Raw genomic sequence first — 20095 nt, 5'->3', positions numbered from 1 at the left:
GATTCATCCATGTTTTTGTATGTTGCAGTAATTTATTTTCATTGCTATGTAAAATTGCACACTGTATGAATATACATTGCAGTTGGTCCTAATTCTACTGTTGATGAATATTTGAACAATTAGAAAGATTTTGGCTGGGTACAGTGGCTCATTCCTGTAATCCCAGCACTTTGGGAGGCCAAGGTGGGAGGATCCCTTGAGGCCAGGAGTTTGAGACCAGCCTGGACAACTTAGTGAGACTCTTATCTCTACAAAAAATTAAAAAAATTAGCTGTACATGGTGATGTGTGCATATAGTCCTAGGTGCTTGGGAGGCTGAGGAAGGAGGATCGCTTGAGTCTAGGAGTTTGAAGTTATAGCAAGCAATGGTGGCTCCATTGCACTCCAACCTGGATAACAGAACGAGACCCTGTCTCTGTTTAAAAAAAAAAAAAGACAAAAAACTGGCCATGCATCGTGGCTCAAGCCTGTAATCCTAGTGCTTTGGGAGGTCGAGGCAGGAGGATCGCTTGAGACCAGGAGTTGAAGACCAGCCTTAGCAACATTGCAAGACCCTATTTGTATGAAAAATAGAAAAATTAGCTGGGCATGTTGGCACATGCCTGTAGTCCCAGCTACTGGTGCAACTGAGGCAGGAGGATCACTTGAGCCCAGGAGTTTGAAGTTACAGTGAGCTATGATCACGCCACTGCCCTCATACCTAGGCAACAAAGTGAGACCCTGTCTCCAACAAAAAAAGAAAAAAGAAAGATTTCAACATGTCTCCTTTAGGAATTGAGCAAACAAGTAGATAACAAATCGGTAAGGATATAGAATATTGAACAACACAGTTAAACTTGAATTTTCACATATGTAATACCACACCCTACAATTGTAAAAATAAACATTAATCTCAGGTGCATATGCGTATTTACCAGAAATAACTGTATTTTTTTTTTTTTTTTTGGAGACAGAGTCTTGCTCTTTTGCCCTGGCTAGAGTGCTGTGGCGTCAGCCTAGCTCACAGTATCACAGTAACCTCAACTCCTGGGCTTAAGCAATCCTTCTGCCTCAGCCTCCTGAGTTGCTGGGACTACAGGCATGCGCCACCATGCCCGGCTAATTTTTTCTATATATTTTTAGTTGTCCAGATAATTTCTTTCTATTTTTTAGTAGAGACAGGGTCTCGCTCTTGCTCAGGGTGGTCTCGAACTCCTGACCTTGAGCGATCCTCCCACCTCTGCTTCCCAGAGTGCTAGGATTACAGGCGTTAGCCACTGTGCCTGGCCAGAAATAACTGTATTAATTATATCATAGTCTCAGCATATTTCATAGCATTGAAATTATACAGAACATATTCTCTGACCATAGTGGTATTAAGCTGGGAATGTAAAACAAAAAGATCACCTGGAAAATTCACAAATATGTGAAGGATGTGATATACTTCTAAGTAGTTTATGGGTCAAATAAGAAATCATGCTGGAAATTAAAAAAGATTTTGCAGTGAATTATTAATGAAAATACAACAGCACAATTATGGAATTTATTTAAAGCCATGCTTAGAAGTAAATTTTTAGCTTTAAAGTATGTATATATAAAGTACATATATATATATGAAAAGAAGAATAAAGACAATGAATATTGCTTCATAAGTAAAACTAATGGTCTAAGTGTATATTAAGGAATTTAAAAAGGAAATTAGAATTAAACCCAAGGAAAAGGAAGGGAATAATGAAGATAAGAGCTCAAATTAATGAAATAGTAAAGGAATGTATGTAAAAGAGAATCAGCACAACCAAAATTTTCTCCTTTGAAATAATTAACAAAACCATAAAGTTCTGTGAAGATGATAAAAAAAAAAGAAAGAACCCCAGCAAGCTGGCAATGTGAAGAATAAATTCGGGGCAGCGCTACAACTCCTACAAGGATTAACAAGCTATAGGAGGACACTATACCAGTAATGTAAATTGAAAACTTAGCTGTGGCACCAAACATTCAGAGTAATTTTGATAATTTGAATAGAAAAGTTTTATGTGCCTTAGACAAACTTGGACAATGTGAACAGGAGTGCTTATAACAACTTTGGTTGTAATAGTGGAAAACTGTAAATGACCCTGAGATCTGCCAGCAGGAAAATTTATGAACAAGTTGTGGTATATTGTATATGAAGGTGATAAATATCATTTAAAATGAATGAACTGGGGTATGGATGAATCATGCAAGCATAATGCTGAATGAACAGAGCATATTACAGAAGAACTCGAAGAGTGCAGTGTCATTTATATAAAGTATAAAAACGTGCATAACAGCATCTTATCTATTTTTAGTTATATGTGTGTATTACGTAAAAGCATGAAGCACTGCATGGGAAGCTACCAACAGTGAATTCAAGGTGGTGATTACTTCTGGGGCTTAAGAGTGACCTGCCTAGGAGATGTTCAAGTAGCTTCTTCAGGTTTGGTAATGTTTTATTTCTTAAGGTGTGTTTCGTACATAGTTACATTATTTTTATAACTTTTTGGCTGACAATTATTTCATAGTAAAGTTTTAAAAAGAAAAATAATAAAGTAGAAGAACCTTTGGGAGTTTTCTTGAACAAGCTCAGCTGTAGTTGAAAAAGCAAGCAAGACACGCACACTTGGGTTTCTTATTTATTGCTGTAGATAAAAATATTGGTGCGTGGATTCATCAGAGTTATTTAGACTCTTCTCTCTCTGTATATGAAGCAGCCAGGTCACAATATACTTTTTTCTGCCATCCTCAGGTGCTTTTGAGAAGACCACTAGTTAGGAAAATAATACCCAAAGAGATTAAATAACAGTGTAGATAAATGTTACTTGCCTAAGGGTTGTATTTACTAAGCAGTCAATTTCATTCCTCATATCTTTTTTTTTTTTTTTTTCAGCAATTAACCCTTATTTGGCATGTTTTACGGGGTGGGAGCAAAGAGTCTGTTGCTCCATTGGAATCCAAGCTCTGCCATGGCTGGGACTGTCTCTGTCCCCCTTCTGTATTCTCGGTGACCATCTCCAGAACAATGTCTGATACCTAGCATATGTGCTCAATAAATATTGATCATGTGATTTGAGGAAAGTATACCTTAAAGCTAATTTGACATTATCTTTATTTATTTTTGTTACATTTATCACTATAACTGTTATCTATATTCTGGGAATTTCATGAGATCATATAACATCTCAGCCTGGAAGTTTATCTAGCAAATTATTTGATTTTAAAGAGCATGGAATTCTTTTGTGTTTTAGTCTCTTGCAGTAGCTAGATGTGTCACAGCTAACTCAGAGCTGTTTTTCTCCATGCTAATTTCTCTGTGCTAAAATGGAGGAAAGAATTTAGATTAGAATGTTGTTTTTCTAGCAACACTGACACACAAGCCTTTTTGTCATAGCAAATCTCAATTCTAAAAGTTTGTCTTTTGGTAGGAATAGACATGTTCCCTGTCTTGATTGTGGTGATGGGCACACAACTGTATACATTTGTCAAAACTAATCAAAACTGTAAATAAATTAATTTTACTTATACTTCAGTAATTAAGATGAACCTAAACCAGAAATAAAGCCCAAAAGTTAAAACTTGTTTCTGAAAAAAGATAGAGGACAAAGGATTCAAAAGATATTAACATTTATATATGTTCGTATTGGTGTTTGAATGTGATGCAGAATCTTTTTGACAAAAATTATCCTATTTAAAATGAGTTGTGACTCTGATCACAAGCTCTTTGATTTTCCTTCTTTTTTCTTTCTTTTTAAAAGCAGCATTTTCCCAGCTCAGCTAGCTCATACTTGACTGAGTACAACTGATCGATTATCTGGGGATTAACTAAGGCTTCTCATTTCCTGCTTTCCACTTCTCCTTGCCTGCAGGCCGGTAGGCCTTTGTTGTCTGGCATGTGGACTGAGATAAGCTATCAGGGCATGTTTGTATTAGAAAAATGGTTGTAGATGGAACATTTATAAATAGACTAACAGGTATTAAGGTTACAGTCTTTGTTTTGGTTTAAGTCTAAAGGAGAGAAGAAGAAATAATTAAGATATTAAGGACAAGATAGACTAATTTACATAAACAAGGAAAATGTAATTTTTCAGTTTTCCTACTAAGGTTTTCTTTTCTTACCCAATTATTCAAATTTATTTATTGGTAAGTTGCTGGCTGTAATTATTCCTATTACTGTGCAGGCTGACTTTATTTAAATCAATAATTTCTAAGCCTGTATGTCTAGTGCTCCTTAAAGGTACAAATACTTGTGCTGCTAAATGTTATTTTATTTTATTGTGTTACCAGCTCTACACTCTTGCAGTTTTATGTAGACAGCAATGGTACATCACCTGGAGAGGTAGGAATATTGCTACATTCATGTAAAATGGATATATTCATCATTATAAAAGGTGATGATCTGATATAATATTGTAAGCTAATGTCCTTTTTTCCCCTTAAAAGTTGATTTTGTTTAATGTTGCCAGTTTTCTCAGGAAGCAGTATCATTTTTGAAATAAGCACAAAGTTGCCTTGAATTGAAGATTGGTAAATAAAATTATCCAGAGTACTACTTTCTGCATGCCTTCAGCGTAAAGGGATCACTATTGTTTTAAAGTACCGTACCTTTTAGAGGAGACCAACACATGCTTGTTTGAATCAAGCTTTAAACATTTCTTGATATCATGAGCTCAATTTTTAGAAAGAACAATATTTTACATTTGAAACAAGGGCTTCTTATCTAGATTTTCTTCTCTTCCCTAATTTTCTGCTCACTACTGGAATGTCTGGTTGTATAAATAACAATACAGTCTTTTATTGTTAAATAGTATCTCTCATCTATGAATTTGTGCTTTAAAATCTCCAGTCCTGGTTCTGTTTAGGGAGCATGCATATCTTATTTAAATGACTAGCAGCTGAAAGAGAGGTCATCTGGGATCATTTGTGCAGCTTGTTTACTTCATCCTCTAGAGCAGCGGTTCTTAACCATGGCCCAGGGGTCTGCAGGGTCCAACTGTTTTCATAATGATACCAAGACATCGTTTTCCTTTTTCATTCTCATTTTCTCAGAAGCGTACAGTGCATTTTATAGAGGCTAAATGATGTTTGATAGAGCTCAACAGATTGAATGCAGAAGCAGCTGTAGATGTGAGAATTTGTTTTCATAAGCCAAGCATAAAAGAGATTTTAAAAAATAAAAGTATGACTCATTTCCAAAATTTTGTTTTAAAAATTACATTTATTTATGTTGACATGAACATATAGTGGGTTTATTACTGTCATTCTTAATGAATTCATAAACACGTAAGAAAATTAAAATTTTTTCAAATATAGTAAATATTGATAAGATATTAATCCTAGCACTTTGGGAGATGGAGGCAGGCAGATTGTTTGAGGTAGGGAGTTTGAGACCAGCCTGAGGAAGAGTGAGACCCTTTCTCTACAAAAATAGAAAAATTAGCCGGGCATAGTGGCACCCACATATAGTCCCAGCTACTCAGAAGGCTGAGGCAGGAGGATCGCTGGAACCCAGGAGTTTGAGGTTGCAGTGAGCTATAACGATGCCTGCACTCTAGCTGAGTAACAGACCCTGTCTCAAAAAGTTCTTTTGCATTTTCAATAATTGTGTAATAAGAATGTAAGGAATCCTGAGACTTAAGATGTTTGAGAACCACTTCTGTAAAACGTGTCTGTTGCCTCAATAAAATCTTTTCAAGGTATTTCAGCATTATTTTTACTTTTTAATAGCAAAACCTCTGTGATGTATCTTTAATCATAAATTAACTTTTCAATATATCATGATTTTTAAATGATTTGATAAGTTGAATTTGTGAAGCTTCTAGAGAATTTTGGTTGCATATAGCCCAGGTTTCCCCCCCCCCCCACGCCCACTTCTTTAACATCCTGCTCACTACTACAACATGTGACCCATCCTTGATGTGTAATTGAGCTCTATGGCTTTTCTGGCCACATCATGTATAAGACACTCCCTCAAAATGAATAATTCGCCGTATCACCACCATCAACAAACAACAACCAAAGTATTACAAAGATATCAAATTTTATGACATTCAGGCTTGGTTTTTTAAAAAAGAAATTCAGTGGAATGTTTAAAGCTTTAGTAGATATTAAGGGGAATTTGGCAATTTCTCATACTCTCTATGAACTGCTATTTTTTCTCCCTTTATGAGGGAAGTCCTTTCAGCCAAATAGAGAATTTGTGCTTATGTTAAAATGATATAACCATAGCAGCTGAGAAGAATACTGGTGTTTAGGAAGGGATTTGTTTTGTGTTTGGTCACCAGGTCTTGGCCATCCAAGTATAGAATATCAATTGATATTTAAAAATTCATCTTGCTAAATTGAACCTTTGAAACTGAACTTTAGGGCCTTTTAGAGCCTGAATCTGATGTTTAGTATTTTTGTTTGTTTATTTGTTTTTTTGGAGATGGATGGTGGTGGTGGTGATGGTCTCTCTATTGCCCAGGCTGGAGTACAGTGGCACAATCATGGCTCACTGCAGCCTCAAACCCCTGGCCTCAAGCGATCCTCTCCACTTGGCCTCCCAAAGTGCTGGGATTACAGGTGTGAGCCACCTCACCTGGTCACGTTTAGTATTTTTGTCATTGTATTAGTCAGGGTTCTTTAGAGAGACAGAGCCAGAAGGATGGATGGAGAGACAGAGAGACAGAGAGAGATATTAGAAGATTTGGCTCAAACTATTATAGAGGCTGAGAAGTCCTGCGATGGGTTGTGTCTTAGTCCATTTTTCTTTTGCTATAATTGAATACCCGAGACTAGGTAATTTGTAAAGAGAACTAATTTATTTCTTATAGTTCGGAGGCTGTGGAATCCATGGTTGAGGGGCTGCGTCTGATCAACTTCCAGTGAGGGCTTCATGCTGCATCATAAAGTACATGGTGGAAGGTGTCACAGGCAAGAGGGCTCTCGAGAGAGACCTAGCCTGGCTTTTATAAGAGACGTGCTCTTATAAAAGGCTGTGACTAACCTACTCCAGTAATAACCCATTTATCCACTAATCTATGAATGGATTAATCTATTCATGGGGGCAGAGCCTTTATGATCCAATCACTTCATAAGGGCCCTACCTCTTTTTTTGTCTTAGCTGAAGGTGGGATCAATCCAGGTGGAGGCCACGAGATTGTCTTAGCCAAAGATGGGATTATGGGATTAATCAGAACCTTTAAAAGCTCTGTACTTCTACTCAGAGGAGGACATTGGTATTTTGAAATGGGAGTCTGCCAACCTCATTTGCTGATCAATTAATAAACTCCTCTTTTCTTCTTCTCAAAAAAAAAAAATAAATAAATTAAACACTTTTTTTTTTTTTTTTTTTTGAGACAGGGTCTCTCTATGTTGCTCAGGCTAAAGTGCAGTGACGTCATTATAGCTCACTGCAACCTCAAACTCCTGGGCTCAAGTGATCCTCCTGCCTCAGCCTCCCGAGTAGCTGGGACTACAGGTGCACCACCATGCCTTGCTGACTTTTTCTGTTTTTAATAGAGATGGGGTCTTACTCTTTCCCAGGCTGGTCTCAAACTCCTGAGCTAAGTGACCTTCCCACCATGGCCTCCCACACGCATGAGCCACCATGCCTGGCTGGCCCTGCTTCTTAATACTGTTACACTGGGGATTAAGTTTTAACATGTGTTTGGGAGGGTAATAAACATTTAAACCATAGCAGGCTGTCTGCAATCTGGAGACCCAGGGAAGCTGGTAGCATGGCTTAGTCCAAGTTCTAAAACCTCAGAACCAAGGCAGCCAATGGTGTAACACTCAGTCTAAGGCTGAAGGCCAGAGAGCCCTGGGGACCACTGGTACAAGTCCTAGAGTTCAAAGGCTGAAGAACACGAAGTTCTTCTGTCCAAGGGCAAAAGAAGAAGGGTGTCTTAATTCTAGGAGAGAGAGTGAATTTGCCTTTTATGTACTTTTTTGTTCTATCTGAGCCCCCAGCTGAGTGCCTTCATATTGAAGGCAGATCTTCCCTACTCATTCTACCAACTGACATGCCAGTCTCCTTCAGAAACAGCCTCATGGACATACCTAGAAATAATGCTTTACTGGATACCTAGGTATCCCTTAATCCAGTCCAGACACCTAATATTAACCATCACAGTCAGGATGATGTACAATATGGGATACGTGTGGGAAGTTACAGGAATGCTCTTTAGTTTGGTATATTTGATCCTATGCGCAAAGTCCCCCATTGCATGTAGCTTATCTGTGTGTGTGTGACAATAAGGACATCAGAGGTTACCTAGTGATCTAGGCTCCTAGGTAACAAGGGAAGCTAAAAAGTAGGAATTTTCTTAAGACTAAACCTGTACTGAGGCTTGGTCTCTCCACTGCAAGCAAATACAGGAATGAATTGTCTGAAAATTTCAGTCTTCATACACAGTGTAATTCTAGATAAAAATGCCTTGATGAGTTTTGACTCCTTAATTAGAAATTGAGAGATTGTTTCATTTTCATGCACCTTTTGGTCCTACCAAAATACTGTTTGATTTTTATTCAGCTTAAACCATAAAAATAATTAAAAGGCAAAATCTTTTTTAATGAATAAGAAAGACATCATCAAGAAATAGTGGTTTTGAAGTTATTTCTCATCGTCCAAGCCTGTTTCAGTATATTTTTATTAATAGTTGCATCATCTTTCTGGTGATTTGTATGTAACCAGTTATTTGTACCTCTGGATTGTAAACACTGTAAAAAGTTACCTGCTCTCGTAGAGTTCTACCTGCATGCTTTACCATTTGATACAAGTTGATTTAAATCCTCTTACACAGACTCAGATGCTGATGCAATCTCTTGAAAACATTCTTTTGGATTGAGTGCCACTCATAGGTTTTCAAAATGAGCCTGTAACCTTGATTCCAGTCAGTGCCTAAAGACAGTAAGCAGCTTAGTCAAATGGACATGGTCTGTCTCTGTGTTTCTTTCATCTGCTTATTTTTCTGCAAGTAAGAATTAATTGTGCCAGTTCTGAGCAGGCCCCTCAGTAGTTACAGGTTATGTCCATTTGAAAATACCAATAAGGGCCGGGCGCGGTGGCTCACACTTGTAATCCTAGCACTCTGGGAGGCCAAGGCAGGAGGATAGCTTGAGCTCAGGAGTTCGAGAACAGCCTGAGCAAGAGCGAGACCCCGTCTCTACTAAAAACAGAAAAATTAGCCAAGTGTTGTGGTTCACACGTGTAGTCCCAGTTACTCAGAAGACTGAGGCAAGAAGATTGCTTAAGCCCAGGAGTTTGAGGCCACAGTGAGCTATGATGACACCATTGCACTCTACCCAGGGTGACAGAGCAAGACTCTGTCTCGAAAGAAAAGAAAAAGAAAATGCCAATAAATTTTAAGTTATCATTACACAGTATTACACAGTATTTTGTGTCCCATTTAATTGTGCTTTTAGGTATGTTAGAAACTACAGTGGCATGGCCACCAGAAGGAAGATGTGCCACAGTCGTGGTTCTTCTACAGGTCAGTTCAGGTACCACTGACAGTGAACATAGAGGACAATTCCTTCAGGTTTTAGATCCTTTCAGGCCCCCTTGCACACTAAAGTATGTGAGAAAGTTGGAGGAAGGAGGAAGTGTGTTCTAGTATTAAACAGGAGTGAATGCTTTGTTTACTCAATGGCGATAAAAAATGTACTTGGTCTCACTCTACCCTCTCAAATAAAAGGACATGTTTAGTTAATGACTCAGTACATTTGGGAGATATGTACACGGTAGTACGATTATTTGTAGAGTATATTCAAAGCCATTTCCTTTGAGAAACATCCGTGGAGTCAGTGTGTCAGCTTTCTCCCTGACCTCCTGGTTCTCATGTCAGGGCAGAACTCTGGGATACATGGACCTTGATGGCTTGAGCCCTGGTGGCACTTAACGTTTTTCTATACCTCTTTCATAGCATTTTGAGCTATGATCACTATAAAGCTATATAGATAGTATATAGATATATAAAATAGTACATTCTTAGTGTCCTATATTAGTAGAGTAGTGGCTTGAAATATTACAAGATGGTACGTCCTACCTGATTTCATTTTAAAAATTTTATTGTCAATTTATAATTGTACATTTTTATGGGTTACAAAGTGATGTTATGATTTATGATTTTTATTTTTTATGGTAAGAACATTTGACATTTATTAGCAATTTTGAAATGTACAATATACTATTATTAACTATATTCACCATGCTGCAAGTTGATCTCAAAAAAGAAAACACTCCTTATTCTTCCTTTGATGTACCCTCTGACCATCATCTCCCCGTCCCCCAATCTCTATCCTCTGTAGCCACCATTCTACTCTTTGCTTCTATGTGTTGGATTGTTTTAGATTCATGTATAAGTGAGAGTATTTGGTATTTGTCATTCAGTTCCTGGCTTATGCCACTTAGCATCACGTTCTTCAGTTCCATCCGTGTTGTTGCAAATGAGAGAATTTTTTTTAAAGGCTGAATAGTATTCCATTGTGTATGTATAACACATTTTCTTTATCCATTCACCTGTTGATAGACATTTAGGTTGATTCCATAACTTGGCTGTTGTGAATAGTGCTGCAGTAGACACAGGAGTGCAGACGGCTCTTTAACATACTGATTTTAAATCTTTTTTTCATAAATACCCAGAAGTGGGATTCCTGGTTCTGATTTCATTTTGATTGATACCAGTTATCTGTGGTATTTATGCACAAAGTTTGGTAAGTAAGACCCTCTGACTGGTATGGAAAGCTTATCTTTAGATTTGATTTGCCTGTGTAATACAGATCGAGCATCCCTAATCTGAAAATTGGAAATTTTTTGAGCACTGACGTGACACTATAAGTGAAAAATTCCACACCTGACCTCATGTGACAGATTGCACATATTATTAAAAATATTGTATAAAATTACCTTCAGGCTATGTACATGAGGTACATATGAAAAATTAATTTTCATGCTTAGGCTTGGGTCCCTCATTATGTACATGTGGGTATTCCAAAATCTAAAAATTCCAAAATCTGAAACATTTCTGGTCCAAGGCATTTTGAATAAGGGAGAGTCAGGCTGTAGTGCTGTGCCTGGACTCTGACCTTTGAAGAAGATTGACCTTTGGACCCCATTGTCTGTTCCTGGAAGTCAGGAATGATTGAAGCCACTATGACTATGTCCCCAAGGTCTTAGTGAGGGTGATACAAACCTAACAGTTATTGCCCTGTAGGTAGGCATGTACTCAGCAGGGTTGAAAAGCCACTTTAAACCGCTTGGCAGAACAGACTTGAAGGGAGACCGTGACGTCTCTGGCAGACAGTTTCCCCCACCCCACTACTTGCTTAGTGAGTGACCTGACGGCCAGTTTAAAGTTTTATATATACACTTCTGAATTACATAGCAAACCTCTAATACTCATGTGACCCCTAACCTTACTATTGCCGTATTGTGGAAATGCATAAAAAGTTTCTTCAGAAGGTATTTTCTTAAGCCATACAGTATACAAATATTAGTCACTTGTACTTACCAAATTTCCCTAATTTCTGGGAAAACTTGTTTGGCTATATTGGCTTATAAAGTAAGAATTTTGATCTGCTTTCAACTAGCTCTGAACTACGAACTAGAATGTGGTTGATGGGACAGAGAAGCTCTTTTCTCTGTAACGTGGGTGAATTTAAAGTTGTCATTCCATTCCGGCTTGCAGGCCGCCTCCACCTTGTATAAAGGGATCTCTGCATTTGTCTTATTGGTCACTTATGAACTCCCTCCCCCAACCCTTGCTTTTTTGATTACTATTATTTTTTTATGTCGTGGCAAAACATTTTCTTGAGGATGATATTAATACTGGTTCCGGGAAAGGCTCAGATTGCCTCTTTAAAGAAGTAAAATACTATATTAATAACCATAAAAGATCTCTGGGAAAGGATGTTTCCTTCTTGGCCTTAGACCCTGTGTCTGTGTTTGGTGGGCTGAGTTGTGTGGTGCTGATAGAGAAACACAGTTGCCCTCCAGTAGCAGCCTCCTGTTGGCCTGCCTTTCTCTATTGTTTTCCTTTTTCCCTAGTCTGCCTTTGTCAGTTATCTATTCTGAATGTTTAATTTCAGTTCTAACTTCTAAATTTGTTAATTCTCAACACTATTGTCTGACATTCAAAGCATTATAGAAATCTTCCTTATTCTGCTCCCAAATACACATCCATTAGGAGTTTGTCTTTTTTCTAAGCTCAGGTAGAGGGGATGGGTGTTGTCCTGTATTTACTTCCTTAAAAGAAATCCAGGCCATGAAGAATGTATAATTTAATCCAGAAACAGTTCCTTCTCTTTTTTGCACAGTCTCTCTCATGGAACCTTACTGTAAGCTGATTGGATGTGCTCCTGGTTTATGGGTTTTTCTAGCTTTGGTGTGTCCCATCACCTGTAACTTTTTTTTTTTTTTTTTTTTTAAGATAAAATGGTGAATAATTATTTACTTCCCAGGGGGCTATTCTGTATTCAGAAATTCATCTCACAGTGCCCCTACCTTGGAAGCTTCTCATCACTTGCGTCTTCATCTTGTATTCTGTTTAAAACATGTCATTTCAAAACACTTTGACCTTTAAGCCATTGTTCAGTTATATCACTAGTAAATAATGCATATTTGTTAGAAATACTTGATAAGCTTCTAGAATTGCTGCAAAAGTGAAGATACTTCCCTCTTAATTTGCTATATGACTTGTTTTTGTATTACTGTTACTAACATAATTTTGAATCTTTTGAATATTAGGAAAGCAAAGTCTGTATGCAGCGACTTACTGTATCCTGACTACTTTCTTTTTCTGTAAAACAGTGATGGTAATATCCAACATTTATTGAGAGCTAATCTCAATTTATGTTAATTTATTTAATCTTCACAACCTAATGAGGTAGAGATTATTATTTTCCCCCCATTTTATATTTGAGAGAATTGAGACTTGGACCAGTTACTTGCCCAAAGTCACACAGCTTAATAAATTGCAGAGCCAGGATTCAAAACCAGGCAGTTTGGGTTGAATCAAATGATCTCTAAGTTCATTTCTGGCTTTATTTTCTTATTTATTTATTTATTTTTTTGAGACAGAGTCTTGCTTTGTTGCCCAGGCTAGAGTGAGTGCCGTGGCGTCAGCCTAGCTCACAGCAACCTCAAACTCCTGGGCTTAAGCGATCCTACTGCCTCAGCCTCCCGAGTAGCTGGGACTACACGCATGCGCCACCATGCCCGGCTCATTTTTTTCTATATATATTTTTAGTTGGCCAGATAATTTCTTTCTATTTTTTTTTTTTTTTTAGTAGAAACGGGATCTTGCTCTTGCTCAGGCTGGTCTCGAACTCCTGACCTCGAGCGATCCACCCACCTCGGCCTCCCAGAGTGCTAGGATTACAGGCGTGAGCCACCGCGCCAGGCCTTTTCTGGCTTTATTTTCTATGATTTTGAGCAAAAGTCTTTGACTAGCGAGTAGTGGAATTAGATGATGATTACCTGTGGTTAACTTTTGAGCAAACATTCTTGTGCTTGAGGGTAGCTTTGGGAGTGTTTACTGGGACAGAGGATGCTCTCTGCTCCCTTTTGCTCTTGCTCAGGGCAGCAGTAAGTCAGCTTCCACCAAAGATGGATGACATTTTAATTTGTAAACCTTTTTTAGGATGGTAGTGTTAGCCAATGCCATTGTGTAGATACGGAGAAAACATTAAGGATTCTCCCACAACATCATTTTATCTACTTGCCTTTGTTTGGGGAAGAAATCTAGACATAAGTAAAAATGGAAAGAGAACATAGAAGTCATCTTGTTTTATCCATTCTTCACTTTTCAGGGGGCTAGATGACTCCACTAAGATAACTAGTGGTTGCAGACAGAACTGCAATCCTAGATTACCTAATTTTAATCTAGTACTCTCTGAAACGATAACACTGCCACCCTTAGTAGACTTTTAATATTTAATTAATTACTGGCCTATTTAGGAAGATTGTGACTATTACAGCTACTTAAATTTGTTTAAAACTTTTGTTTACTTTGAGTCTACCTTTGTTACGTTTTATCTGGAATTAGTATAAGATTCTGGAGTCTTTTTAATGCAATGCTGCCACTCTCTGGTTATTGGCTAGTACTGCATTAGGAAATCCAATGTCCTTTGACTGCATTTGTAAAGTCTGTAATACTAGGAGTCATAAATCTAGGTACAAATAAACGAGCAGCAGTTTATCTGTGTGTAATCAATAAGTGTGCACAGGTCAGGAGATAACGTAGATATTATACCTCAGAAGGTTACCAGAATTGCTGGCTTGGTTCTGAAAAATGGATATAGTACAATTGCAAGTGACTGTACCTAAAAGGTATTTCTGTTGCCCTTTAGATTTTTCAGATATCTTAAATGTGTTGCAGAAATACACAGAGGTGTAGATTTGAAAACGTTGTTGTGCGTACTAGTAGATCCGGATTCCTATGTGCTCTAATAAGTAATTCATTACTGTAAGCCTTGAAGCATGTATTAGTAGTTCAGTGACGAGAAACCACTGTCATCCCTTGCAAGCAACCACGTTCTGGTGAGGAAATAACTCCTACAATTCTCAGCAAAGTTCTTAAAAGTTTCCTGTGAACTATTGGTTATAATCCCCTACTAACAGAGGAAGTAACGTTTCTTTGAGCACCTACTCAGTTCCAGATGCTTTCTTTAATTCTGTGAATAGTTCTTTTAGGTAGGTTTCAGCATTTCCATTTTACAGAAAAGAGGAGATGTGGAAAATCTTGGTATCATGCCCAGAGTCGTCATGTACCTGGGCAGCAGTGGAGTTGGGATTTGAATGGCGACAGGCTTTCCCGTTTTCTTTCCAGTAGTCCATGGTCCCTGCCCTGTAGTGCTTAAGCCAGGTTTTATTCCTTCCATTCTGCCTTTGCTTTCCTTAAAAAACAAAACAAAATGAAAAAAGCCAGTGGTTTTCAACTGGGGATAATTAGAGGACATTTAGCAATGTTTAGAGACATTTTTGGTTGTCAGAACTGGAGGATGGGTACCACTCACTTTTTAGTGGTTGGAAGTCAGGGCTGTTGTTAAATATCTAACAGTGTATAGGACAGACTCCCCACAACAAAGAATTATCTGGCCCAAGTGTCAATAGTGCTGAGATTGAGAAAGGCTATATTAGACAGTATAATTTACTTAAATGAATTTATCCTTAGCTCTGCCAAACATGCTCTGCCCCTTCCCCTGGTTTATATTTTTCTTTCTGTGATGAGCAGTCTCATCCTGGTCTTCCTTTTTTATCATCCTTCCTAGGGAGGAAACTGTAGGTTTTCTAGGGAAGGAAAAATAATTTTCCCTCTACCTTTCTAAGTTCTTGGCAAAATAATCCTGTGCCAGAAAGGCATATTTTGGGGTGGCATATTCTGGTCTCCTACAATTCTATCTGCTCTCTCATGTCCTGGTGTTTTGTATGTCGCTGCCTGTGCATGTGGTCAGCGTTAGAGTTAGAAGACCTCAGTTGTCCTGTAAGCTCTCTATAAGATCAGAAATTCAGGATTCAGATTATTCTCAATATTGACCCAGAATGTCCTCATGCGTTGCATGCAGATGGACCATATGGGTCTGGATATGTTCTGTACTTGGTCGGTCTTTATGTTTTTCTTGGGTCTCCTCCTTTGCCTATAAAGAATCCATTGAAATTTCTCCCATCCCCACCCCCCCTCGGATGTTACCTCCTCCCTAATCCCGCTGCTGAATTCAATCACTCCTTTCTCTAAGCTCCTGCATAAAATATTCTATTTATTTAGCATATTTGTTTGATCTCTTTTTCCAATCTGTGATATAAGGAGTGTGGAATGATTTTTTGTCGTTAGAGTTTTTTATGTAAACGTACAGAATGAATAAAAACTAAAGAGTACCCATCATGTAGGATTATTTCTGTATGCAGTCTGTTTTATTTAAAACAGTGATGATGCCTTATTTTTGTAGGTATGTCTGTTTGACACAATTAATTGCAAAGTAAGAATCTTTGTGTTTGTAATATTTACTTTGTAACAGCACTTATTCACATTTGAGTTCTGTTGAGACTTGTGGCAGTTTTTTTTTTTTTCTTTCTGGTTCTATAAATGGCTTAGGTGTTTTAGCAAAAGTTTTTTGGAACCTTTTTGGTCTTTTAGTGCAGGCTGTATTTATGAACACTCATTAAAGTAGGAAGCATCTTCCTTCATTAGTCAGGGCTCTTTTGACATATTTTAGAATTTAACCATCTGCTTTATAAATACGAGGCATTTATTGAACTTTAGCTCTCATTCATTTCTGAGCAATGGGCATGTACTGAGAAGGCAGAGGCTGCTAAAAGGAGTGATACAGCATTCATCTTAGGAAGTCTGTTATGGCCCCACTTGTGTTGGGAAAGTATTTTATGAGACATGGGAACCCTTAGTGCACTCCCTGTCAAGATCTTTCACGACCAGGCACACAGAAACGATCTATCTCAAGCTGTAGCCCTATAACTTTCGAATGAAAGGGCAATATTTGATCTCTTTTTCTTTGAACAAACTGGGAACAAAGTTAACATTTAGGGATAACATGGTTAAGTGTCCTGCAAACATCTACAGGACCACAATCATCATAGAACTCTTCATTATTCATGAACAATCAAGTATAAGCTGTTCTATTGTCAGGAGATTTGAAAATAAATAAGATGGGATTCCTGCTCCTTAGACTCAATAGTACCTTCATCACCACCCATACTTTGCTGTATTGGTTTGGCATATAGCAATAACTGTGGCAAAAAAGTGGAGGGAGACTTTAATTCAGTGTGGGTGATAGGCAAACCTTGGAGAGGAGAAGATTTTGTGCCAGGCCTTGCTGGGTAAGTTCTTTCTAGCTTATTGTCCTTAATGAGTCTTGATGGTCTGCTAACACTGATTATAAATATTTACCATAGTGATTACAGATTAAGATAGAAGGGCATTTCATGTGGTATTGTATAGTTAATGTTAAATTAAAATGTAACATTGAATGAATTAGTTAATCAAACTGGGGAAATATACAGATTTAAGATTGGTCTCCTTTGTTTCCTGAAATAAGCCACTCGGAGGGATAAGGTGAAAGGGGTGCTGTGGCTGGGACTTTCTAAAAAAATAAAATTTGACCTTATAACTGACTTATGTGTTGTTGTGGTCCTGGTGGTAATTGTGTGTCTCCCTATCTACCTGTCCACCTGGTTACAGGGGCTTTTTGGTCATGGGTATGATAGACACTTGTGGACACCTGAAATCCTGTTCCTAATGCTGTTAGATTTTCCTTTTCAGAGTAAGAGGGACCATCTACTCATGAACGTCAAATGGTACTACCGTCAGTCTGAAGTCCCAGATTCTGTGTATCAGCATTTGGTTCAGGATCGACATAATGAAAATGGTAAATATGTCCTTCTGGTTTGATTCTTATATTTCTTAGCTTTGGCCAAAGTTCTTTTGAAAAGCATTCATTAAATGGACACACCACTATGGTAAATTTTCTCTGAAAAACCTTTTTATAAGTAAGAACATTACTGGAATTGCCCCCACCTCCACCTGCAGTTCTTTCATTTCTTTTGCTTTTTTTATTTTAAACCTCTGAACATGTGCTGATAGTATATTCCCTTTAAACTTGGGATAGAGATAGGTCTTTTTTGGAAATAACAGTAATTTGCATTTTTTTAATTCCTTTTTCTCACCTAGTGATGAACAAATAATATTTAAACCCCTGTAGAATTATATATATGTATATGTGTGTGTGTGTGTGTATACTTCCTTTTCAGTCTGTATTATTGAACTTCTCCATATTCAGGATTGTGAACTTCAGTTTTCAAAACAAAGCTTTCTGAATTATGTTTCAGAATTCAGCTTGATTCCTGACTTTCAGAACAATAGGGAGGTATTTCCAGGCAACTTATTTTTTTCTCCTTCTGGCATTGTAGTTTCTGCTCAATAACTTTATTGACACATGAGATATGTACATAATTTGTATAATTATGTTTGTACAGATGTATAATAGCTTTAAAAAATTGAGTCTTGATAGGTGGTAGGCCTCATGCTAGGCAATTTTGTCACGCATTAATCATACGATGTAGGTTTTGTTACTCCCTAGTTCTAGATGAGGAAATTGAGGTTGAGAGATGCTAAGGGAGTTGCGGAGGCCATGCATCTTCTAACTGGTGGAGCTGGGGCTGGGATCAAACTCGGTCTGGCCCTGGCGCCTGTGCTCTTCCCACTCTTCCCACTGCTTTTGCTGATAGATTTAGAGTCAGCAAATCAGTAGTCAGAAATAATTTTGAAGGATGATTTTTTTTTTTTTTACTGGGTTTTTTTTCTTCCTTGGAACTATAAAAACTTCTGTTAAGGCAGTTAAATTGTGGTTCCTTGTTAAAAGTAGTAACTTGGCTATTCTTTTCAACTGAAACAGTGTGTGATTTCACTCTACTTTGGAATATTTAGCAATAGAAAATAAGAACGGATAGGATCACCTAATATTTTAGTAGTTGACAAGTTGTTAGGATATGATAGTTATTTCTACTTTTATTCCATTTCGTGCTTAATGCACTCTAACTGTAGGAACTTAATAAAGGGTATAAAACATAGCTAACAAGATACTTCATTAATTTGCAAAACCTATATACTGTTCTTGTTATTCTGTTATATATATGTTATTACTGTTTTCTATTTTGTATACTTTGATGCTAACCAGGCCTGGTTATTTATTGTGCTTTCTCTAGAATGAGGTACACATGAAAGAAAAGTTTTGCGACAATTTCCTACTTGTTTTGGGAAACTCAATTTTAATGTCCTCTTAATTAATGAATTTTTTTTGACAGACTCTGGAAGAGAACTTGTCATTACAGACCCAGTTATCAAGAACCGAGAGCTCTTCATTTCTGATTACGTTGACACTTACCATGCTGCTGCTCTTAGGTAAGTACCAGCGATGTGGTCTTTCATCTGAAGAAACCATTGGCTATGGGAGGTAAAAAGGCTAATCTATCCTGATCTCTTTTGGTAATCATTGTATTAATCAGACTCCTGTGATGGTCTCAGTAAGCTTACATTCCAGTGTCAGTTCTGGATTATTAAAGTTTTAGAGATTACCTGTATCTTCCCTAATCTGGCTTTACCTTTCTCTATTTTTTTGTGTGTGTAATTTAGTTTTTTATACTCTCTCTATATTATCATATCTTTATTTCCTTGAAAGTTATCGTTCTGGTATTACTTACTATTGCTTGTGATTTAGAGTTTCAGTTAAGTATGTGAGATATGTAACTGGTTATTCAACATATTTTGACATAATTGCTTAAGATAAATATATTTGAGTATTTATCCATGCAATTCAGATTTGTAGAATCATTTTTATCTCATCTTAGCATTTTTAGAAGAATAAGTTATTCTAGATAATTCTGCTGGGCCCAGATGAATTCACTCTAGCTGGGTTTACAGGTGTTTTTGGAGATAAGTTGTCGTGCAAGTCACCGACCTTTCACTGGCCACGACAGCCAGAGTACTAAAGTGGTTCTACTTGGTCTTCTTTTCACTGGGTGTGTGACGGGAACCTTTATTAATTAGAACTTTTTCTCCTGTGGTAGTTTCTTTAAAGTGGTCATAAAAAGTGGTAGATGTTTTATAAAACTTTTATCTTAAATTTGATTTTGTTGGCTTCAAATACAGCATCCTTTTTGTAACTTGACAATTGGACCTTTTCAGAGACATCAGCTGATAAGTGCTCACTATCTTACTGAATGATCTGGCCTGGTCAGTGTTCGTTTAATACTTGCTGGCACTGCCAGCAGCTGGTGCTCCTCTGTGTCCCTCTTACCGTTGCTCAGCGATCCCACCTCGGTTCTCAGCAGCATTGTTCTCACGTGAAAGCAGCTTTGGGTCGCCTGTCAGATCACCTCTGATGAAACGGAATGGAGCGGCAGTGTACCCAGTGTACTGTGTTTATTTCTTTTCTCTTCACCAGTGCTAGATTACTTTAACTTAAAAATATTTGATGTCTGTTTGGTGGGAGCGAGGGGAGAGGATTAAGCTTTAACTTTTTCTTCCAATTTTTCTTTTCACAGTTTATCCACAGAAACATTTTTTTCTTTCTCCGTAGGTATAAACCAGTACTACCAAAAATAAATTCA

General features: G+C 37.6%; 1 protein-coding gene across 1 annotated transcript in view; it reads left to right on the top strand.

The window, feature by feature from the left end:
• The window catches only part of RERE (arginine-glutamic acid dipeptide repeats), a 409470-nt gene that overhangs the window by 216915 nt on the left and 172460 nt on the right, over window positions 1-20095 (top strand). The window contains exons 5-6 of the mRNA XM_069479289.1: window positions 17250-17355; window positions 18791-18887. Coding sequence (XP_069335390.1) covers window positions 17250-17355; window positions 18791-18887 — 203 coding nt within the window. The remainder of the gene's footprint in view (window positions 1-17249; window positions 17356-18790; window positions 18888-20095) is intronic.

This window comes from Eulemur rufifrons, chromosome 8 (genome assembly GCF_041146395.1).
Source record: "Eulemur rufifrons isolate Redbay chromosome 8, OSU_ERuf_1, whole genome shotgun sequence".
NCBI classification, from domain to species: Eukaryota; Metazoa; Chordata; class Mammalia; order Primates; family Lemuridae; genus Eulemur; species Eulemur rufifrons.
Note: the sequence above shows the minus strand (reverse complement) of the source record. Positions and strands in the feature narration are given on the sequence as shown.